The sequence below is a fragment of the Solea senegalensis genome, linkage group LG3, assembly GCF_019176455.1.
Source record: "Solea senegalensis isolate Sse05_10M linkage group LG3, IFAPA_SoseM_1, whole genome shotgun sequence".
Classification (NCBI taxonomy): domain Eukaryota; kingdom Metazoa; phylum Chordata; class Actinopteri; order Pleuronectiformes; family Soleidae; genus Solea; species Solea senegalensis.
In genome coordinates, this window is record NC_058023.1 from 13,854,292 (window position 1) to 13,880,046 (window position 25,755).

At 37.5% G+C, this 25,755-nt stretch overlaps 1 protein-coding gene across 1 annotated transcript in view; it reads right to left on the reverse strand.

The window, feature by feature from the left end:
- Window positions 1–25,755, reverse strand: part of LOC122766125 (phospholipid-transporting ATPase ABCA1-like) — an 87,522-nt gene that overhangs the window by 50,732 nt on the left and 11,035 nt on the right. Inside the window, exons 8-15 of the mRNA XM_044020765.1 lie at window positions 22,999–23,085; window positions 22,663–22,858; window positions 14,938–15,077; window positions 14,125–14,241; window positions 11,023–11,220; window positions 8,426–8,631; window positions 7,474–7,650; window positions 600–822 (exon numbers count right to left, since the gene is read on the reverse strand). Of these exons, the coding sequence (XP_043876700.1) occupies window positions 600–822; window positions 7,474–7,650; window positions 8,426–8,631; window positions 11,023–11,220; window positions 14,125–14,241; window positions 14,938–15,077; window positions 22,663–22,858; window positions 22,999–23,085 (1,344 nt within the window). The remainder of the gene's footprint in view (window positions 1–599; window positions 823–7,473; window positions 7,651–8,425; window positions 8,632–11,022; window positions 11,221–14,124; window positions 14,242–14,937; window positions 15,078–22,662; window positions 22,859–22,998; window positions 23,086–25,755) is intronic.

The following is a 25,755-nucleotide window of genomic DNA, read 5'->3' on the forward strand; positions in this document are numbered from 1 at the left end:
GTGTATCTTGTTTTTGATGAGTATGTGTTTAATGGGTGTTGAAATATTCAGTACAATATTCAGCACAAAGCAAAACATATTTGAACATTAAAATTGGAAAATGAAAGGAATAGAAAACAGGAATATCAAACCACAAACTAAAAGGTAAAATAATATAGAGGTAATTAATTTTCAGCACCAAATATTCACTTGGCTTCTTGGTGTACAAGGCACAGAGGACGAGGTGATGCTATTCAAAGATATATAAACAAAATACTACTGGTGTGGTTTAATTAAACTTAATTACACATTTGGCTGCATGCTTAATTAATTAGCCCAGGAAGGCTGATTTAAAGAATCAGAAGTAATGATTTGATTCTGTTTTCTGTAATTGGTTATGATTAACAACAGCATGAATACCAAAACACAAAGCATGAACAATTTGCTGCCATTAAATGACCCACATTTTCCATATTATTGCAAGAATATTTGCATTTTTGTTGTGCAAGTTTAATACTAGGAAAATAAATTATCATTCAAATTTAGAACATATGCATTATATTCTCATGCTGATGCTTTGTATTTTGATACTTTCCAATGTGCGACTCTTGTCTACTGACCTTAACCAAGATACTTATGAGCAAACAGGGAACTGTGAGCAGAATAATGTTCTCTGTGAACCTTGAAGACCAAAGGGCTCCATTTCGAATGCCAACAACACGCAGCACTTCCTTGAGCCTGAGCTCCTTCTCCAGCACCAGGCATTTGATGATCATGGACACAGAATACATGAAGGCGAGCACCAGGAACATTGGAAACATGCTTCCAATACTGGAAATGAAGCTGGATGTTGAAGAAAACAATCGAAAACATCAGGACTGCACATTTGCACAGAAAGGGAACTGTATGTTGAAAACATAGCAATTTTGGTCGATGAATTATTTAATATGCTGCCTAATGCATACAGTCTTTAAAATAACCCTCCCCGTAACCCTTAGTGCTCACACGACACAGATCAGAGCCACAGGTGCACCTTTGGTAAATTGCCATGGGAATAATATGCCACACCTTATATGGACATCCTGGGGGGGGGTGTTTATAGGACACATTGTCTTATGTGATGTTGCCTTATCTTCCATATGAGGGTCACAGGGAGTTCTGTGCCAATCTCAGCTGACATAGGGTGATTGGCGGGGTAGACGCTGGACGGGTCGCCAGTCCATCTCAGTGCCACATACAGACAGACAACCATCCACTCTCACACCTATGGCCAATTTAAGCCAGGGAATCCGGAGAAAACCCACACACATGGGGAGAACATGCAGACTCCATGCAGAAAGACCCTTGCTCTGACTGGGTCTTGATTTTTTTTTTTAGGCAGTAGCGATGATTTTGCAGAAGTCACAAAAAAAACTTTGGAGTACTTTCTGCTGTGATTAAATAATTGGTGAAAAATAAAAAAAATAAACAATGTCATCAGATTGCCTATAGGCTGTGCTCAAAAAAGAATGTAAGACACTATATTGCACATTCTTATAGCCTCTGTATATACTTTTTAACATAGTAATGGAAATGCTCTATGCTCTAAGGGTTAAATACTTGTTGTTGTTCAAACTATTTTGGCAAAATGTTGATTGGATGTAATGGTCAGTTTAGGTTTGTGATGCTGTTGAACAGAACTGCATTAGACTGATTTTTGCCTCATAAATTGGGGAAGACAAAATGATGACAGATGATATTGACGGGTCTCTCTCTCGTTCACTATACATGACATGTAGAGATTGCAATTACAAATTACAGTGTGCTATTGCAAATTGGATCATTTCACTTTTTTCATCAAAACACCACATATATAACTTAATGAACAACATGTACATGGAACATAATATTTGACTACTTTGGCAAACAACTACTAAATTTAAGTAATTTGCAAAAACAACTGTCATATGGATATCTTTGTGTCTTAAACTGTAAGCTAAACAGTAATTCTTTAATCAATCGTCTGATTATGAAAACCCTATAAAAATGGAAAGAAAATCTAAAATTACCATTGCAACAATAACAGGAGAATCAGCTTTTCATTGTCATCACAATCAATAATGGAAATACAACGATATTCCACCAAATTCATTTTTAAACTAAGCTAAGCTAACCTTCACAAACCTGGTGCATCCGCTCAGTCGAGCCATTTAGTGCTGCACCTTGTGCCAGAGATGATGTATGATTTAATTCTGTTACAACACAATGAGGTGATATTAAACTGGCTCCATAATGCCACCAAAATGCCATGTCAATATCTCCTCTGTCAATATAGCAAAGTGCTTCCTCTCCTTTATTAGACAGTGAAGGGGGGATATCAAAAGGACAGTATAGATTTCACATCTTACTAATGCTTATGTTACATAAAATGCCAGGCATAAAATGCAAGCAAAGCACAGATGTATAGATGACTGTAAAAGTGTATAGTAATTGGCTGAATATTGCTCCACTTCCAGGCACATTTAATACAAACAACTAATCAAAGTACGATTCTTTGCCCTGTAACTCCAGACAAGTTATAGTCTTATTGAATTCCTGTCATGTGAAAATTGTTTACTCCAATATTTCCTTTGCATAATTGCTAGTTAGCCCAGCACAATAACTTTTTCTGACAGTAAAATTGAGTCATTTAATAGTAATTTAATGTTCCTCTTTTTGCAGTTGTTAAGTGCATTATTGTTAAATGTATTTATCCTCTCTTTAAATGATCATTCTGGGACACGTTACACAATAGAAGAGGTTGCATAAATGGTAAATACCACTCGTACAGCTCTAGTCTTTAGAAATATTGTTTAGTCTAAACAGTTTTGTCGATCACTGAAGTGATGATGAAAGAACTGGATTGTCTTACAAAAAAACAACTGAAGAGATGTTGTTCCACTAGCACCTTGGAGGAAGTTCAGTTATATGAGAACCTGAATGAGGGACAGACATGGGCTCATTTTCAAGGACATCTCCCTGCTTTCACAGGATGGATCATTTTCAAATGAGGCCTTCAGAACAGCAAGACAAAAAGTTTATTCAAGTTCAGAGCCAGAGCAACTCAATCCAAAATCCCTTATGAGATAAGATAAATAAAATCTCTTCTTTAAAGTTGGATGTTTAAAGAGAACTGACATTACCAAATCAACACACTATTTTAATGAAGTTAATATATCTGTATCCTTTTGAGCTAAGCCGCCTCTAGGAACCAAGGCTGTTTTTGCCTGCATGAAGTTACTTACACTAATTCTCAGATTATCTACTCCCGAATATACATCTATATAATAATTTACACTCTTAGTGAGTTAACTCCTTCTGTGACTTTTTAAGACTGTAGGGGGAGAGATTAGTCATGCACAGTGTCTGACGTTGACAACCTTGCCAACAAGATGCTCCTGAATTATACATTTGTGGATCGATCAAGGGTGCTTAAGTAGCAGAACTGTGGGTGGATCTGTGTGAGAGGGCTCCAGTTACATTGGCAGCCTGACCTAAATTTAGGGAAGCTGGAAAACTGATTTCTCAGTAAATCGAGAGATAGTAGAGCATGGTGTCCCCAGAGAATGACATAATATAATGCTTAAAAAAAGCTTGCCGACGCCTTTTAAAAGCATGTGCTGTTTAGTTTCTTCGCTGACTGGGAATGAGAAATTTACTAAAGGGAACATACTTTATAGTTCAATAGGGACATTGGAGGTACAAATTATCACAAAAGAGACCTGCAAATGTGGCTACTGTATGAAACAGATGTGCTTTGAGATTTTTCAATGTTTATTATCTACCTACTTTATCTAAGATTATCATTCGTAGTAAGGCACACCTTTTACTAGTTCTTGCTGCCAACAGTGTAATTAATTGTATTAAAAATTAGCCGAATTCTAAGAAATTGAGATTGAGAGTATAATAATCTGTAATCTTTATCATATTCCATGGATGAAGTAAGCATTCAAAAATGTATGGTTGGTCAGATCCAGTAAAAAATAAACACCTAAAGCAGATACTTAAAAGCACACTGATGATTTTGAAATTCAAAATGAAAAAGTAAAACACAATTATAACAACTAATAATATTTAACATGCAGGGAAAAATATGCCAGTAATATTACATGCTAGTGCAAGTATCTGTCATATGGCCTCCACCTAATGCTATAAAATGCCAGGTCTTAAAAAGTGTCACAAAGGACCAAATGAATGAATAAACACACTCATTAATGCACAGCTCTTATTGCACACTCAGCTTCAGCACTAATCAAAGTGTTGATCAGTCACACACTTGACACTTGAGATTCTGCCCATTTAGCAAATTAATAATGGCCATATGAGTTTCATAAAATATTGCCTATACTGTACATGTTGCTGGCCATGCTTTAAAAGCTAGAGTTACAGTGCATTTAAAGCCCTTTTTATTTAAGGTATAGATACAAGGGGGGGATGCATGTTTTCTGATGTTATTAACACAGTATGTCACTAGAAACATGAAACAAAACATCAGCAGCTGATTTTTGCTCTTATGAGCCTCAGATGTCCCAATTATGCTCACCTATTTCACCCCCTCTCATTTCTGGCTGTGCACACATTAGGTTAATTAGCCACTGTAGTTGGTCAAAAGCACATCCTCATGTCCACTAAAGGCCTGTGTTATGTATCGTGAAATGCAGCCTCAGATCTCACATCAAGCCCATGTCAATGTGAATGACCCACTGATGTGGAGCGCAGCCTCAGGATCTAAACAAGAGATGCCTCTGATTCAGGAGCATGCGATGGCAGAGAGGCCACTGATTAAGCATCAGTTTATGTGCTATCAGGCCTCACAGCGGTCAAGCTTTATCCCATACGGTCATATCAGGCCTGTGCACAGTGTGAAAATAAAGACACAGACAGTGGGAGGTAATACAGTTTTTGGTTATCTCAAATTCAAAATGCCAGGAGGGTCAGCGATGGAAGTGGCTCAGGTTGCTAGAAGTTCAGTGGGTGCATTTCAGCCAAGAAATGTGAAGAGGAAATCACAGCAAAGACAGCTGTGATGTTACTGTTGGTTGAAGTTAACCAGTAAATTGATTGTTTTAGGGTATGAAAGACACTGAGCAAAGTCAAAAATAAATAAATAATGTGATGCTAAGGTCATCACACAGAAACTAATGGAGCAAGTTTAAGTCAGAATATTATTGTACAATTTACATGTTCAATTTAGCACAACAATTCTGATTTTAACTGAAGTCTGTTATGTTTTAGATGTAACACTAAAACAACATATTTTACATGACCAACTCAGCACTTTCTATCCACACATTTTGTGAAAGTATTATTTAATACCATAATAAACTTTTTGTTTTATTAATGAAATGTATCTAATCACATTTTAATGTCTAATCAGACTTTTTTTCCCAAAACTGAGAGATAGTCACAGCAAAACACAAATATGTTCATTTGATTGTACAATGTTCTTTGTCCTTTTGGCAAAGAAAACACAAGTCAAGATAAAAAACAATTACCAAAGAGGTTCTTCCCCATCATGCCTCTCTGTATTATAGCACATCTTCCTATGTGTGATTTCACTCTTAATTATTTATGAACAAAATTGTAGTTTTAAAGTGTTAATTATTTATAGAAATGCCCAAATGGTGAGGCAGGTGGAAGAGTAAACAGTGGGGGGGACTGAGGGTATTGTAGTTCTTTATGTTTCCCAGTTATCGTCTGTAATTATTAATGCCATGTTTCATAGAGATGGAACTGAGGCAATAGCAGTAACAGCAGGAAATAAGCTGCAGTATGGCTATATCATTCAAGATTATGATGACACAACAATGAGGGGTGAACAGCAACGTAAGAAAATCTGTGCTTTTTGTTTGAAAAACACATTTTAGAGATGATGTGTTGAATTATTCTTCCTGTGAAACTGCTCCGCATTACTCTAATATGTAGAATGTTTCTGCTATTTTGTGGGATTTTTTTGATTGAAAGGAAAAAAGACAAGTAAAAAATCCCAAACATTCAACAGTAGGGATGACAGGCATCTCTCATCTACAGCACGTCTAATCACTAATGCATGAAGTGGATGATTTTGTGGATGATCTCAATCTGAAATGACAAGATCTCTTTCCTATGAATATCTCCACTGGGTGCAGCAGTTACTTAAACTTCCCTTTAATGAGTACTTCTTGATGTATCCAGTAAAACCTAGGGTTGCTACAGCTGCTGCAAAATGAAGTGCAAAGGCAGTGGAGCTACATTTAATTCTGAATGCATAATGTGAAGGGAACAGAACTCAGGAAATAAACACTTTGTATTAAACTGGAAAACTAAAAAAAAAAAAAAAAGAACCATTAAGTCATTACTGCTTTTAATCATGTCCTTTCATTTCTAATTTCTCCATTTCTCTAAACATGCGGTACATTACAGGGCTTTTATTGCTCAAAACAAATATGTCAGCAGCAGTATTGTTATGTATCCCAAACATATCTAACATAAATGTGTAATTTGTTTTGCTTCAGCCTCTTTAAATATTTCCATTCAAATACTCCCTGAAGATTACTTTACTGTAAATTTGGTGCTATCCAAAGCACATAATAGTTTCTAAATTACATCCCTAATGCTTGGAACCATGTTTCCCATGGGGGAGTGAATATTTTCTTTCTGCTGAAAGGGCCACGTTGCATTTTTGGACTTAAATCTCCCTGGTAATTATCTTTTCTCTTGATGGCATCACTGGGCTGTTCCTTTATTAATGGATATCATAATGCAGTCTGGATGGGAGTAATTTCCCAGACTCTAAGGAAATTTTGGCATGGACGATTCAGGATGATATCACATCATCTGTGTCCCTAAGTGACTGACATAACATGATAGAAATAAGTGCTATCAGTGGATACACACGCAACACAAATGGCGCACTGCTATCAGTCTTTTTGAATGTGATATGGCAATGACAGCTCTGAATACAGTTAGGAATAAAATGAAAAGAATATAAAATATTTATAAAAATAAAAAAAAAAGAAGAAAGAGATTCATGTTGGTTGCTTAAATGATTCAACATCCTTCAACTATTCAAGAATTTCCTGTGGTTTGAATAAAATCAATAGTTTTAGTCCACTATTTCACACCTGACTTTTTTTTTTCCTTCCGCTTTTTGCTGAACCAGTAAATTATTAAATTTATCAAGGATGTTACATTTTTATTATTGACTTTTACAATGATATTATGAGAGGAGTTCTTTATCTACATCGGAATCATTTCATCCGTGATCAGTGGAATAAAGAAACGAGCTACACTGAATATGAAGAAAGAATAAGTGAGACAAATACGGTGATGTTTCCAGAGGGAAATCATGCGATCTAATTGATTAATAAGACCATAATTTAACTATGGGGTGGTAGTGAGTGGCAACCCCCCAGAGTGAGTATAATTTAAATGCTGTAATACTCCTTTTCTCCTCCTTTAATCCCAAAGCTGAAAGATATAAGACTTTGTACTCACACGTCATCCACGTAACAAGGGTATGGCATCTGCTGGGCGAAAACACCAAGGGGTTGGGTATTTGGCGTTTGCACTTGTATAATGCCATTCTCCATCATATCCTGCAGATAGGCAAAGCCTCCCCATATATAGCGCAGGTCGTTAATGGAGTTGTCTCGAGCCCCAGGAGACCATGACCTTATTAAAAGCAGACACACCGTGATCTGTCTTAGCAAAGGGCAAAAAACTACAGCTACAGAGTCAGAACCACAGATTACTGACAAGAGAACCAGTCAGAGATACTTTCCGAGGATCATGGCTGTTTTCAAAAGGTAATATTTATAGTACAAGTAATAGTGGAGGGCACAACAATATTACTTTCTTTGGCACCCAGAAAATGAATAGAACCCAGTTAACATGATCTCATGGGATTGTGCAAAAATAAAATGCCACTGCAACAATATTTTGTGTGCCATGAAAACTAATTTAAAGGTTATTTATACTTATTCTAGCAGCATCTATTTATGTGGTTTGCGTTTCTCTGTTGTGGTACTTTTGGGTCTGGGGTAGTCTGTCACTTACTAAATTATCCTCAAGAATATAAAAAGGGACGGTGGGAAGGGCATCTAACATGGATGGTACTGAAACAATTATCAGCAATTATCTAGTCAGAGTGAGTGAGTGGTGAGTAGTGCTGCTGAGAGTTAAATATGAATTTGGAACCAGAAAAAGCAAGTTTACTTTTGCAAAAATAGGGAAATCTATAAATGCTAACAGTATTTCTTTTTTTTTTTTTTACATTTGGACTGAGCCAACAGTTTCGGCTTTCCTCATATTTAGTGCCGAGCATATATATAGTCCCAGTATTTAATTCTCAGCACCAAGGAAAATAGGCTTTTCCCAAAATTTCAATTCATTCCTTGAATGTAGAATTCTGAGAAGTGAGATAGACAGACTGATCTGTGGCATGTACCTGGATTTGTCTTTGTCGGTACGCTCAACATCATCCACGTCCATGCGGATTTTGTATTTGACATGAGGAGGGAGGTGGCTGGAGTTCGGCTGGAGGTTTTCAAAGACAACACTGGCCCAGTACGTGTCATTCTTCAGAAGATCCTGTGCTTTTCTCACCAGCTGGTTTTCACTGGGGACTGCCTCAAACTTATTCAGGTCCAAACACTGTTGACAAATACAAAAATGCTTTATAATCTTTTCAAATAAATACACTCCCTTTTTATAAAGAGAAAATAGAAATGAACCAGGCAAGAACTCAGTAGCAGAATGGCAGATGGACATTCAACCAAAAGCATCACTAAGCTATTTACTAAATCACACAGTATGCGTTTCCAAATTGTGTGGAGCTGGCAGGAGGGTGGGAAATGTTTTGGGCTTCAGCAGAGACAAGCAAATGAGATTCAGCCATGGTAGCACTCCCTGTTCTGCAGCCCTGTCCCTCTGTTTCATGAGACCATAATGAGCTAGCCATCCTGGGAGGCAGTCACACACGACAGCTGTCCACACATCTCAGTGTTGCAATAGTTTTGTCATTTCTCCTCCAGGAATCTCCATTGTATATTCTACAGTATATCAAGCTATGGAGAGAAGCTGACCATCATAACACAATTTGCTAGAGATACAAGTAAGAATATCACAGTCGCAGAATGATTTCATTAGCCTTAAGTTTGGAAAAGTGCTAACAGAGAATTCATATGACGATTATAACATCTGTTACAAATGTACATCATAACAAATGTTTTTATTGTTGACCATAATGTTCATTGAAGACTTGAAAAAAACATGTTCCTCCAACCACTGCAGCCGCTAAGGCTAATGCGCCCTTGTATCAAACAGTCTGACTCTGGTCTACACTCAGAAACTGGCCCTACTGGTAGCTACCCAATTCCATTTTGGCCCAACTAACTCAAAGGAACATCAAGGGCATGGGTGTGTGAAGCATGTCGATGCTGTGCTGGTGCTGCTGACCACTAATGGAGGAGATGATGCCATGACACTGTTAACTACGACTGCTGCTGCCACAGACACATTCATAATGGCCTGTAATGCTGTTAACATGATTAGTGCTATTCTGTTTTTGTATTTATGACTTTCACCATTGGTTTCACAATTGTCAGGGAACAGCATACGTTAAAACCGGATATGTGGCTCCATCTTAAGCTTGTGCTTCTAAAGATACATCAGGTCTCTTTATACACTGGTGTCGACACCACTAAGAGAGCCATGCCAGTCTATAAAAAGATGTTACTGGGCCTTTGCGTTATTGTCACATTAAGTTAACATCATATTATATCTCTTATTTATGGTGCAAATCCTTTTTTTTTTTAACTCTAAGCAAGAGGAACCCTTGATAAATGTGTAACTCAGGGGTGTCAAACTCAAATGAACCGAATTGCAAAGTAAAAGTGCTCGGTTTGTTATGAAATGATGTATACTTCACAATAAAAAACACATTTATGATGCACAAAAACGGAGGAATAAAAAGAAAACTTGGCAAATAATGACAAGGATAACTGTAATTAAAACAGCTTAAATATATGTAATTTAATTTGGAGTATAATACATTTAATAAAGCAATGATTACAACCAAATGTCTTATTACTATTATTATAATAATAATAATAATATTGCTAGCAAATACATACATAGTCTTATATTCTGTCTATACTCCATCACCTCAGTGGCAGATGTGCCTCAGCACAGTGGTGGGCGGGCCGCATGTAATCGATTGGTGGGCCACATGTGGCCCCCAGGCCGCCAGTTTGACACCCCGAGTGTAACTAGTCATTCAGTTCCCATTAGGGTGGAAAATAGACTGTTTTATGTTGGAATGTCAGCAACCATGTTAGGCTGATTCCCAAGACCCCAACCTGCCATCTTAACTGCATGAACGTGTGTGTATGTGTGTGTGGCAAGCTTTGTATATGTTTTTCAACACACAGCAAGGAATGAACGGCTCTGCTGCAAACTGTGCCACAGATCAATATATCAATGTCAACCGTGTGTGTGTTCCTACTTCAGGACACCGCTGTGCTTGACGCCAATGATTCAGCACAGGTCAGCAACATTTTGTTATGATTATTGTGGAAGCTATGAAGTGACAGGTCGTCATGTGTGTCTGACAGTTTGGCGAATATTGCAAGTCATCTGGGACAGCCAAAAAGAGCAAGGAAACAGAAAAGCACTGTGCTTACAGACACATTGTGTATGAGATGCTAAGTACCCAGCTTACACCTTGTATTATTCTTTAATAAAATATACAAGATTAAATTAAAGCTGCACATATGTCAGGGACCCGCTAAGATTTACCAAAAGATACTTTTGTTGGAACGTTTTAAAGGTCATGCAGCACTCATTTATTGCCACCAACTCACCAACACCATATATTTCACAAATCAATTCAACAAATTAAGGAAGTTGAGATGAAAGTTAAAAATAAATAAATGCATGTTTGAAATGTCCTCACCATTTGTGAGGAAGCTGCTTATTTTTTAATCAACCCCTCTGTTGATGTGCTCATGGGATGGTTTGCATTAATGTAATGTAAGTACTTACACCAAGGAAGGTAGAGAGAAGTTCCAGCAACTGAGTAGTTGTGTTGTAAACATCACGCCAGTCGTAGGGATCCATACCAGGTGGACGATCCTCAGGAGGCCCATTGTACAGGAAGTTGGCGAGCCGCTCGGCCGTCCATCCAGTGCCTTCGAGACGCTGGTTGAGGACAGCAGCAAACGCAGGGTTCGCCAGCAAAGCCTAATTTTGAGGGGAAGAAGGAACACAAGCAAGTGGAGGTTAGTTTGGTCCTTTCGTGGTGCTGACATTTATTTCTCTGCTTTAATTAGATGGGGTAAGATAGATGGCACTGTTGTACTTCAGGCTCCGTAAAGCACATCAACTACTGAGTACTTACATGGAAATCAACATGCAAGTCATAATATACAACTGTTGCAGTAATGATAGTGTTACTGTACAACAGTGATAATTGGCCTGTCATACAGAACGATAATCTGAAGTCAATGAGACACTCAATAACAGCACCATTTAAAACTTAACAGTAGTATAATAATAGGGTTTAATTGGTCTTCATTGAACATTAGAGTATTTCTGTGTTACATTGTCATCTCTGACGCTTGGAGAGAAAAGGGCACTGGACGTCAATCAAAATGTGGACCTTTAAAGTGTGAAATTTTGAGCAGAGAAACAAATGTATTCTGGTCAGTGTGCTCAGTGGCATTTTGTTGTCAACACTTCTGACCATTTTCTTCTTAACCTTAGGACAAAGTGTCAAATTAAGTAATCACTACACATCATGTGACCTTTTAAAAAAGCTGTTGTAGCTGTTTCTACATTAAGGACACGACCCATCAAACATGTGCATCTCCTAAAATCTTTTTGACACAGTGGTAGTAGAGTCATAGCAGAGTCATGACAGCAAAAAAAACACAATGATTAAAACCAGTTCAGTTTCTGAAAACAAACCAGCAACCACTTCATGTGTCCTAATGATCAGTGTCATCTGGGTTAAAGAGCTGCAGAAATGCCATTTAACCTTTTTCTTCAGGTGTCAAATTATTCTGACTGACAAACGATTTCAGTAAGGATTTTCTTTTAATATTATAGAATATTTCGATATAACATGACATGTGTTCACATTTGTTTAACTGGGGAACATAAATCTAATGGTCATGACATTACATGTCATTTGCTACAAAGAATACAGGTCAGATTTATGTTTTATAATCCAGATATTTCGTTTATTGTGTTTCAACATATTATAGTTATGAATTCCCATGACATATTTAATGCTATTACTTTTCTGTAAAAAAAAATCCCATTAATTCCAGAAATCTCCATAATTCCCATGGAAGGTTTCATATCTGGAATATTTTCTAAATTAAATGTCCAATCCCATGGAAAGTTTCTGGAAAATTACCAGAAATGTTCCGTCCCTTTACAACCCTACTGTAAATACAAAAATTGTTTAATCTCTAAGAGCTATGTAAAGTTAAACCTAAACATTTTAAAATTTTCGAAGGACTAATGAAAAGGACATTCAGAGAGAACTGTGAGAAGAAGAGCTGCATTGTAATTACATTTCAGACTTTTCTGAAATACCGGCAGCTTTACTGTGCCCTGCTGTTATTTGGTTAACTACATGTGCAAAGAACTCAAGTCTGCAGTTGTTCTTGCAAGGTGAAAAAAAGATTTATTCAATTTTGTGATTTTCTTTTCTTTTATCAACACTTGATTTGAGTGGTATTGTGGACAAAGCTTCCCTACAAATCTAGTATTGAACCATTCTTGCCGTTACCATGGTTACTACCAGTATTAAGCCAAACTGAAATTGTACAGATGACAACTTCAACAGTAAACACTACACACAGGCACTTGTGGGTATTTCAAACTTATTTTCAACCAATTTCCTCTCAAAGCCACTTCAGAGAATATGCTACAGTACAGTACGTCCTTCTCTTCAGCTCTGTACCCTAAATCTTCTATATTCTATGAAATGTAGTTGTGGTGGTGATGGTAATTGGTGCATCAACGTAAAACGTGTCTGTGACCTTCAAAGACCTCTGGAGATGACAAACCTCCAAAGCCACCGGCCTCATAGTGAGAGAAGCAGAGAGAGAGAGAGACCAGGCAGAAAATGAAGACAAAGGAGAATTGCTGGTCCATTTGTGTAAAGGTTAGGGCTAGGGTAATGAATACCCGGGCTATATGGAGCGCCCAATGTCTGCTTCCCTCCAGCTGCCTATAAGCTCATTTGGAGTGACACTGGAGTAATGTCAGTGTCAAGGAAATACAGCAAGAGGCAAAGAGAGAGTGAAGATGGAGGGAGAGAGAGAAGTGGTGGCAGAGTCCACATCCTCTACTTCTATAGATAATCCTTTCTGCCAGGATGAAAATTATCCTGCACTTATCCATAATTACTTTCCTCCTCCAGTTTCCATATCTTACTGCAGGTGCAACAAATTGAACTACATGACATGTATATTCGTGGTGCATATATTGTATGTATGACTCATCATTTTCCTTTTTTATTTTACTAGAAAAATACTTAGATTTGAAAATAAGGAAGAATTTTATGTCCTTGGGCATTCACAAGTTTACACAGAGTAGTTCAATGAAAGATTCCGTGAAGAGAATAAAGAGAAAATGGTTCAAATGAACTACTGATCACGTCAACCATTCTGTGTCATTTAAAAGGACACATTTTCTTTTAGAAAAGAAAAGCAAATTAATGGTTTATTTTAAAAATAAAACAGAAAATTATGAATGTCAGTGAAAGGTTGCCAGGCAACTGGCAGAGACACCGATAGCTCATGACACCCAACCATCAAAAATGTCCACAACTTGCTGGTTTTGTACTTGTCCTTTTGAGAGCAGATTCAAAATAAACAACACAGATAATGTGTTTAATTTATGCAGGAAAACTATGTTACTTTTATACACAATGAATAAGTATAACTACTTTAGGTTAAAGGACTGGGGATGCATTCTCTCAAACAATTCTTTATCAACAACTCCAAGCCCTCCACTTTTACCATCATCATATATTACAAATATTAACAAAAATGAGGAGCCAAAGACAATTTCCCACATTGGTGACAATGCAGTTTGATCTAATCCAACATAAAAAGAGCAAAGTCTTACCCGTAATGCATTCACTTGAGGGCTATCTTGAAGGATATCATAGACACGTGGGCCAAGTTCTTCCCATAAATCAGCAAGCTCTTTTAATTGAGCCAAGGCGTTGAATGTGCCGTTTGCCTGAAACAAAGACAAACAATATTTATATACACAAAAAAAAAAAAAACCTTTTGGAAACCTTTACCTGACAGGAAGCAAACCCACTGTGCCTCTTCTCTTTGCTCTGAGTCAATCCAGACATGAAAGTACTTCACTTGTGCACATTTCAGCTAATCCCTGGAGGAACTCATCACATTGTAACACTGTCACCCCCCATGGAAACAAATGTAAATGGGGTTATTTACCCCGGAACATTGACTTGTAAACAATATGACTATGTCTGGTCTCCTGCGCCAACACTGGGACCCTTGCTGGGAAGTCAGCAGATTTTACTCGCACTCGCAATATATTCCAACTGCAACATCCTCACCCCCTGCCTGTTGTTTGTTTTTGTTTGTGCAGTTATCGCAGTGACGTTAATATCTTGGAGAAATGTCATGTCATGATAACACATTACACTCATTGCATTAGGTCCCCTGACTAACTCGTGTAATATTTTCTTTTCTTCCCCAGGTAGTAACTTTGCATGACATTGAATGTTTTTCATTTGCACAGTGGAGGCCCCTCACACACTGCTAGTGCAATTGATCCGATCCTGTAAATATGGCATATAAAAAAAGAACTAGGACCATAAACAAGTTCTTTTGTCACTTTTGCAAAAAATATTTACACACACATTCAGCTTAATATGCAGCAGATTTTTCCCTCTAAACATACTTTGTTCACAATGAGGAAAGTAGCAGGTGTATCAGGTGTGTAGAGGACTTTTCCAAGCACTAACGGCTTGAAGGTGCTCCAAACGTTGCGCAGTCCAGGTGTGTTCTCCAGAGTGTCGACAAGGGTTTGGCAGAAAGCCTCTGTACAAGAAAATGAGAGAGAGAAGACAGAGAAAGTCAGGGCTAAATCAAGGAAATTAGTCGACATTTGTGTGTCACACTTGTACCAATGGAACAAAAAGAAAGAAGAAAAAAAGCTAAGCTAAGAGATATCATTGAATTTTGCAGCCCTAAAGAAGACGTTGCTACTTGTGAAATCAAAAAATGACAAAATATCTAGTTAGATGATTGGGAAGCCACATGAGATCATGGGAAATGCAGTTCTCACATGGCAGAGCTTAACGCATACCAAGTAGAAATGAGCAGTCATGATTCCATTAATGATTAATGGATTAACATAATAAAATGACAAAACAAACACCAACACAATGGCTACTTTATATTGTCTTCCTTACGCTGATGTTTTATAGGGGATAACGTTGAATGTAAATACAATTTTCTATTGATTTAAAGTGTGCTGGAAAAGCTTTGGCTAAAGTAAATACACAACTCAAAACATATCATTAGTCTCATTGTTTTTAGATATTTAAATTAATAACTATACTAAAATCTGTTAAATAAATCTTTTTTTTTCTTTTGACATTTACAAACATGTCATCAGTACATAAGTTAATGTATTAATGAATAGTGAAGTGAATTGTGGGTTTAGTTATTGGTAATTTAGTTCACATAAATGATGAGAATGAGAATGCACACAGACACAGTGACACAGGGAAAACAGGAGACGACAGAACTCAGACCTGCGGAATATGGAACAGCTGCTATGGAGCAGAGGAAAAAAAGTCAATACGCTCAGCAGCAGCAGAACAATCATTACTACTTTAACTAATCTGCCAGAGTGAATATTGCCAGGTTGATAAAGCGCTGAATAGATTAGACAAGGACCTGCACTGCAAGGAATGGAGCCTAGAGTATGAACAAAGCCAGTCCTGAGATTGCACTTGTGCCAGAAAATATGCAAAGCCTGTGTGGCACTTCAGAAAAATGGATCAATTCAGACTCTCATCCATCAATCAATATGGCCGTCTGCCTTTCTGATCTGTTGCTAACTGTCCTTTTTGTCCAGGAACCTGTCATTACATCAGTTCCTTTTTTTTTTTCTTCCTGTCAAGAAAGTAACAAGACCTTAAACTTCCACTGTCTCTCATATCACCAGGGCAACCGTTTTCCCCATCAGGGAGATTTTAGTGGCCATTTTCAGTGCAATTAAATGTTAGCCTTTCTGCCTGCTGGCCATCTTTCACAGGTGCTCCTGGGAGGTCTGTGTGTGGAGAGCTAATGGCCACCCCTTTAGTATGAGCCTGGCCAGCTGTTCCCTCCATGGACTGCACAGATGTGACTTCTGCAAACATAACACTAAAAAGAAAGAAAACAAGTGGTAGACCTCAGCAGTTGTCAGAAGCAGTTAGCTGTTGTTTTCTTTTATTATTTGGAAAAAGGAAAAAGAAGACGAGTCTTAGATTTGCAATGAAGTAAGACTTTAAACAAGCTACTGTAGGACAATATTATAAAGAACAGCATACTGATCGTTCAAAGCAGTCGTTTCCGAAATAGCAGTCTGGACCAATGACTGCGTGTCAAACAAAAACAGAGTGATTACAACATGACTTAAGGCTGTCAAAGCCTAACAAGTTTTCCAAAGAAAGTATTTGAAAATAACATTATCTTTGGCTCGTTATTCACAGCTAAAACTAATTCAGAGTTTCCTTTTATGAAAAATTCAGGAATGTAAATTGTGAGTTTTATATATACGCACACACACACACATATATATGTATATATTGAAATTGTTGCATATAAGAACCTATTTAATACTTGAGCAGACGTTAGCCCATGGAAAAGAGAAAAGGAACTTGGTTTGTAAACGGAGGGTCTCAGGTACAAATCCTGGGATGGGCCATGGGCTGGGGTGCCCCTGTACAAGGCACCCAATCCCCATTGCTCCAAGGGTGCAGAAAAGTGCTGCCAACTGCTCCTGTGTGTTCATTACTGGTGTGTAATAAGGATGGGTTGAATGCAGAGGTCAAATTCATTCTCACTAATTGGTGTGTGTGCAAAAAATAAATAATTCTAACTTTAATAAAAGGTACCTTTAAAACTTCAGTAAAGTAGTACCAAACTTCCGGAAGTTCACATAAAAAGCTTATGCAACGTATTGCAGTTTATGTTGCAATGCAGTGCAAGTTTACATTTAGAAATGGAGAAAACTATGTTGTACATTTGATCGTTTCCTCAGAATGGTGCCAAAAACAAAATCTACAGTTGGTGGAAGAGGTCAGAGCGAGATGACCAGACTGGTGGGTGCCGACAGAAAGACTACAGTGACTTGGATAACCACTATTTACAACTGTGGAGAGGACAAAAAACATCTCGACGAAAACAACCCTGAGGTGAATGGGCTCCAACGGAGGAAGACTTTGTTAGGTGCCACGACTGAAATCCACAACAAAAATCACTGCAAAGAGCACATAGACAGTGACGAATGGAAAAGCCGGCTTGATCTAAATCCAGCATCACCAGACTAAAATAACCTATTTGTGTAAACAGACCAAGCTGGTAGAACTGCATGGGTGTTGTTTTCATATCACAATTTTAGTCCCTTAATACCAATCAATCACTGTTTAAAAGCCACATCCTGACACTGAGTGCTGACCATGTGCATCCCTTTATGGCCAGAGTTTACCATCTCCTAATGGCCAATTCTAGCAGTATAATGGACCATGTGCCACAAAACATCGTCCCAGACCACCTTCAAGAACACAATAATGAGTTTGGTTAACTTCATTGGCCCCCTCAAACACCTGAGGCATCATTTTATTACCTTAGCACAAAACAGTGTCTTAAAACAACAACAAAAAATAACATGTGCGCACCAATGCAAAAGCTACAACACAATTGTCAAGGTAGTAAACTGAGGGAAGAGTTGTCATTTTTAATTTGTAGCTATTAATCGAGAGCAGCATCATGATACATATATTGTTTTTCACAGATTTAATTTTGCATCACATATTACATAAAGATCCACTCTCCCATAAAGGTGAGACCAGTAATGTAGATTGTGCTTTTGCTCATGAGCCACAGCTGTTCTGTGAATTCCTTCCTTTCCCCCTTATTTTATGAATTTTGTTTGTGCACTTGATGCTATGAATAGCAGAGCACACCAACCTTGGCCAGCATGCTCACAACAGAAAGAATGGAGTTCGGAATAATGACACATGACTATATCCACTGGTGAGGATGGCTACCACTTTTTTCTATATTATTAGAATTATGCTTCCTTTTCATAACCATTCTGTTCCGGTAACATATGTCTGATTTTTAAACTGATGCTGAGACTAAGAATTCCATTATACTCTGCTGCATATTAAGCTGAATGTGTGTGTAAATATTTTTTGCAAAAGCAACAAAAGAACTTGTTTAAAGTCCTAGTTTTTCGCATGCATTTGAATATGCCATATTTACAGGATCGGATCAATTGCACTAATGATCAAGTACATGACAATAAAGAAGCTTGAATCTTAAAATGTAGCACTCTAATGCTGAGTATCTTCAACCATGTTCTTATTTTTGTGTGCTACAGGGAGAATCAGATTATCTACACATTCCCTAGAGCTGTGAAATTCCTCTTTTCTTTTCCTTTTTTTGTATCAGATCTTTAAAACAAAATGGAAGGATGAAAGAACAAGAGAATCTGTTCTTTACACCAGGTTTAGCCACAGTCAAATAATTGCTTGGAGCCTCAAGTCAGCCCCTCAACTTACCTGGCAAATTTAATCAATTTGAGCTGCACCCTGGAGATGGGCTCAATTCAGCACTACAGTGAGACGGCGCCGCTGACACACTACAAATGCTGGTGCTACACACTGTCTCACATATGCAATCCCATGAGCTCACATGCATGTGTGCACACACATAAAGGAAAGAGATTTTGCTTCACTCATATTTCAGGGATTTAACACAATGCAGAGTGTGAGGAAGACATGTAGGTGCACACTGAGGCAAACATACACACTTACAATGGATGTGTAAAAATAACACTGCCATTCAAGTGTAAAGTAAACTGCCTCACGCCGGAATCAAGGAACATTTATTGAAGGAGGGGGAAAACATCAAATGCCGCCTAGCAGCATGACAACATTAAGTTAAATAAGCTCGAGAAAATGTCATTGCATTCACTTGTATGGTACAGAGAGAAGAAGCTTTAACATTAAGGGCATTTTTGACTACCTACAACTGTCACCATAGACACATATTATGGCTTCACCAGCACCAGCACAAAATAAAAGGCTGTGCTGGAAACTAGAAAAAAGAGGGGACCAATTACTTGTTATTCAAAGAGATACCCATTAGCAAATACTCAGACGAAAGCATTACAGAACTGGAGATAATCAGGAAATGTTACTGGTGTGGTTTTCTCTGACACTCCTCAAAACGACAGAACACAAGGTTATTCTGACAATCCAATGAAGACACATTAAATTGAGAGGTCTGTGGTGGGTACAAATAAGCTTGAAAAATAAGTGGTGTCGATTTAAAAAAGAAAAAAACCAAACATATTATAATATTCCACTTAAAAGCAGCAAGCTAAATCTGGAATGCATCTGGTAAATAGAATGCTTTCAACAAAGATATAAATGCAAGTATAGGACGTTGGTGAACCATATAATCAATTTTTCTCTCTTGCCATTTCCTGATCAAATTTTTAAAGAATGTGTCAACATGAAATTACTGTTTAGTGCCAGGAAAGAGCTATCATTACCCTGAATATTCTGCACAATACAAGTTTCCTTTTGCCGTCAACAACTAGTTAGGAGGGGGACATTACAGAGCTGTTAATAAAACCTTGGTGTTGGCCTTTATGGAAGCTCTCTCACTATTCCTATGACTGTACCTTTTATACTTACAATGGAGTTATAATTGGCCATTATGCTAGCACGCTGCACATTCCATATTAATTTAACTGTACATAGACCAATCCAATGAAATGGCATAGCAAATCCACAAGCCATCAGCATGCTAACGGACACGTTAATGCTAAAGTTGTACGGATGATACAATGTTTTTTTTTATAATTTCTCACCTTTCAGTGTAACTTTGTTACTAGGACAGAGAGAAAGCTTATTAAAAATCTAATTGTGTGCCGTTTCCTCCTTAGAACAGGCATTTAATGATGCATTGTCTCAAATGAGCATCGGCTACAAGAAGATTTGATTATCTAAGTGTTTTTTTTTTCATGAAACAAACATATGAAGTTATTTTTAAAGCTTCTCCACATACCACCTACAACTTCTGTAATTGTTTTACTTAAAGAAAGAGTGGCAAAAGGGTTTATTTTTCTTAACTACACCAGTACGAAGCGTTTGATTATTTTGCATCCTTTCTGACAAAAAGGAATTGTATAAATCTAGATAATAATGCAGAATCATTTCATACATACTCTTTATCCCATATCTATATTATATTGTACATTATACAACAGAATTTAAACAACAGCTCCCAGAGTACTGCACTCATGTAATAAAAGACAATTGTGACCACGGCAACAAAACTGATTATACTTCTTAATTCCAATTATGACTTACAGCATAAACAGGGTTATAAAACAACCAAGATGTAAAACGTAAGCCAAGAGTGAAATGATGCCAGATGAAAGCCAACTGGTGAGAAAACAAAAATCAATTGTTGAGGTTTAGGGCTGTTTCAGCATGGACCTGACATGGACAAGCACACCAATTGTTGTGGTGACTACCAAAACTGAGGGGAATAAACAATTAACCAACATGGCAAGCATAGTGTAAAAACAAGGTTGGTCCTTTACACATATTTTACATAATATTTGTACATACAGTATGTCTAAACCTGTATATTCTTATATTTAATCTGGAGTGGATATTAAGCTGTTTGTCTTAACAGTTTATAACTTATAACTTGTTTATAATGTTTATAAATGTTGCTTACAGCTGGCTTGCACTGGGAAAAATGTATATGATGCACTGTTGTTGACAAAACACTAAATAAAAAATAAGTTAAAAAAACAAAATAAAGAACTAAAGAAAAATATGTGTTCAAAACAAAATGTTGTTAAATGTAAGGTTTGTATATTTGTTAAGTAGCAACCAAAAATGCTTAATACTTGTAGTTAAATAAAGCATAAAAATAAATAGATAATAACTCAAGCGAATAGACCCAGGTGCACTGAAACAGGTGCAAATGTGAGTCTTACATGACCCACCTACAGTATATACATCAAGATTAGACACATTGGTTAGGTCAGGTTTTAAACATTCAGGTGTGCAATAATCCATAATGCCTTCTAATTCATGTGAGAACTTTTAGAAAAAAAAGGTAAAAAAGAAAAGCAATTCTTAAATTGAATTTCAGACGACTGCCAGTCTGTTTAGAAGAGGTCACCTCACCAATTCAGCACAAAACCTGACCTTACAGAAAATGGCAGCTCAGAAAGGTTGTCATTTGTTGATGCACCATGTGATACACATTATGGACAAAAGTATTTGGACGCCTGACCATTCCACCAACAGGGACTTGGTGGAATGACGTATTGAAATACATATACAGGATTTTAATATGAAGTGTTTGAAGTATTTCTGTGCCTATTCATTCTGTAGAGCATTTAAGAGGTGAGGCACTGATGTTGGACGAGAAGCCCTGGCTCACAATCTCTGTTTCAGTTCATCACAAAGGTGCTTGATGGGGTTGAGGTCAAGGCTCTGTCCACGCCAGTTACGTTCTTCCACACCAAACTCATCAAACCATGTATTATAGTCCTTACTTTGTGCACTGGGGCACAATCGTGTTGGAATAGAAAAAGGCCTTCCTCAAACTGCTGGAAGCATAGTATTGTCCAAAATGTCTTCATTGGAGGTAAGGGGCCAAGCCCAAAGCCTGATTGAAACACCTGAATTCAATACTTCACTGGTGTGGCCAAATACTTTTGTTCATACAGTGTATTTTGGTGATGCTTCTGTACTTGGCATGGACCAACAGGCCAAAGGCAATATTGTGCCACATAGAGGTTTAGCAGTGTCAAGTGTTGCTCAAGATTAAATAACTCTTCCTTTTTTACATTCTGTCTTTATGGTTTACTGTCTCTACATGTGTTTCTCAGATCTGACTCCAATCATTTGCACATTTCCTGTATAAAGAAAGTGCCTTCTACTTTGATATAAATGTCCCACATCTAGATACCAGTATGCATCAAAAGCACACATTGATGCAGTAACACTAGGAAAGTTGTGTACAAGCTGGGTTTGATCAAAAGCGGTATCCTACTAGATCTTGACTGCATCACACATGAATTCTACTTTTCACATTTGCAGCAATAAGAATGTTCATTCGGCTACAATCATACTGAATTCAGGAGATGGACTTCCTGTTTTCTCCAGTGTGGGTTACCTTCAATAAATCTTTTCTTTCATAACTACGTTACCATGATAATGCACACTTATCTGAAGGACTAAACCTTCTCAAAAATCTGTACCATGTTCAGTTTTGCTCTCAATTTTTTTTAAATTAACTTTTTAAAGATTGAGACACAAGTACCGTGTGATCTCTTTGCATTAACAAACAAATTTGCTGTAGCACTTACCTGAACTGTTGCCCGTAATGAAGATTGACTGTTCGTCAGCTGTTTGGCTAGGTGACTGGAAGCTTAGGGTCATATTGGTGGAATTGAAGTCAGGCTGCTTTCCACACAGTAGCATATTGAAACTGCCAATCATGTCCTCTCGGAAATCCAACGAACGAGCAGCTTGAAAGACCTGGGAGCTCTCTAACCTGGCCATCTGGGTACAAGAAAGAAAAGTCATGCCTTTATAAATTAATGATAAATGCTAAATGCCTTTAAAACAAAGTAGCTCATACATCACGCAATATAAATGTAGATTTTCTGTTTCACTGTAAATTATACAGTAGTCACGCTCACCTCCTCGAATACAGGCAGTGCATTTCGAGTAGTATTCACTATCAGGGTTGTTGTATCTACTGCATTCAAGTCCGTAGGAGAAGACAGCTAAAGGAAATGATGAAAAGTATAAAATATGGTTGTAGAAATGTGATTTTAAATAAAATATCTCACTGTTACAGCTTAAACTATGTACCAACAAAAATGTGCATGCTTTATAACAATTTGTATTTAACTTAAAACCAGCATTGAACAGTACAAAGCTTTGAACTCCATACAAGCAGGGGGATCAGAAGGCTGAGAGAGGTATAGAGTAGACACTGCATTATTAGTTTTAAAATAAAACAGTTTGCAAATAGGAGCCCATTCAAGCATAGTTTAGAGCAGCCTGGAGACTGATCGAGTCTCAAGTACATTCATTTAAGATCACATCTGTGCAGAACCGACATCAAGGGGAGACTTAGTGAGAAAGCACAAGTATTCCACTCAGACAACTCTGAGCAAAGGAGTTGAAAATCACCTGTGAGAGATCAATGAAGAGCCAGAATTCAGCTTTGTTACTCTGTCACATTAAGAGACAAATTAAGTGAGCTCGGTCACAATACCATTAAGTTAATTGCAAATGCACTTTGCTAGCTAAGGCTCCTGAGGTTGTTACTTTTTATAATACATCGTATTTTTATAGCGCTTTTCTTAAGTCTTTTATCACAAAATATGCTAATAAAACAATGAAAACGATATATTAGTAAAAACCTTAATGGCAAAAAGGTTTCCCCAGCAGACTTAAAAAACACCAGACATTTGAATGACCCTTGTTAACAGACCCATACTGAATGCTATTCCTAAAGTGTCACCATACTAGCTGATTTTCAGTCAACCCAAACACAGTTGTATTAACGTTGAGGAAACAATGTCCAAATTATCCTCTGCCACTCACTGACTTATTCCCTTATCCTTGTCTTTATGCTGTTGTTGTTGTTGTTATCACAATCATTCAGCAATGTCAAGCTTAAAGTGTGAAGCCGTATGTGTGCTTTTTTCCTCCCCATCTATTTGCTTGAGGCACTGAGGAGCTTTTCCACCATATCTGGGCTTTCACTTTTTTTTTTATGCATCTAAAATGCCTGTGGGCTTTAACTGTTCAAATGCTCGCCGACAAACTCTCTCTCTTATCACTTATTTAGTGGATTTGCTGTCCCATACATTTTCCTCAAAGATAAACTCAAAGAAAAGTGCACACTTTCATCAAACCAAAGGGAACTAAGATTTAAAAGTAAGGAAAAAACAAACATTCTTTTTAATAAATAATTCCCACCTGATTGAATGTATTCTAGTAATATTACTGGAATACACAGAGGTGAACACAATAGTGACAGTTTTGAAAGCTTCGATCCGCAGGGACAGGAAATGATGTCACTCAAAAACATTTGAGAAGATTGCGTCCAGATAAATGTGCACAAAGAAGTGTCTGGTATATTTGGTTTTGACATGAATGCACTGTCCAGTTTTGACTTCAGATTGAAGATATAAATGTAGTTGAACGCGTGACAATTTTTTTACTCAACTGACTGTACTTACATTCAGCTTATTACAAGCCGCATGAGTTTACATCATTTCCCCACAATATTGTTGACATAGTCAATACATGTATAAGGCTGTGTGCCTTTCATCTTACAGCATGTAATTGACATTAACGCTATTAATGCTGAAAATGACCTTGTGCAAACATGCTCACTTATTCTGATTTATCACCAACTCCAAACCAACTTTTTTTTTATGATATGGAATGAACAGAGCATTGAGTTGTGGAGCAGCTAGGGATGGGTGACATCGTGTACCATAGTATTGTAATTGTTGTTTTAATGATGATGTGGAAAATCTACATTATGGAGCATGTACTGTAAATGACTTCACAAATGCGTGCAGCAGAAGCCCGCCTTCCTACAGCACTGAGCAGGACTCAGGGTCATGTGACCACTAGTAGACCTTTGTGATCACGTGACCTCTCACGAGAGCCTTCCTTGCCACTCAGGTCAAACATGGAGAAAGCATGGCGACGGCAACCCCCACATCTACTGTATGTCGGACGATTTAGTGGCGAGGCGTCTCTGGTGAGGAAGTGGTTCAGTTTTGACTGACATGGGTCAAAAGTCTGCAACACGCAAGATATGTTCGAAAACCTGTGGCTGTGACACAGAGCTCCTAGACTAAATTGTTCCACCACCTGCGAAGCAACCACTGCAAAGAGGATGAAAAATACGAAAAACTTCAGCAGCTGCTCAAGAAAAGCCTGCTTAAACCTGCAAGGCACACTCAACAAACCCTCGCTGAATCATTCAGCTGAAAAGTACCTCATGATAGGTTTATACACACACATATACAATATATATACACACACACACATGTAGATAGTGATAGTATTCTTTTGTGTTTGACTGATTTTCTGGAGCACACCTTTTTTTTTTTATTTCCCTATTTTGTTTTTTGTGTGATGTTTGTGCAATCCTGGACAGAACTTGAAGTTATTAATGTTTAATCAGGCCTAGAGATAGATTAAGCTTGTGTGCAATGTTCCTTTCAATATTTACCTGGGGAAAATTCGGACTATTAATACATATATGAAGTCATCTCCATACAAAATGTGTATGGAGATAAACGTATTTTCCTGTTTTGATTATAAAAGTTTTTGTTTTATAAATCACACACTGACAGGTAACAAGTACTAAGGTAGGCAAAATAAGCTTGAGCTTCAGCCTACACCTTTTCCGTCTATTTCTT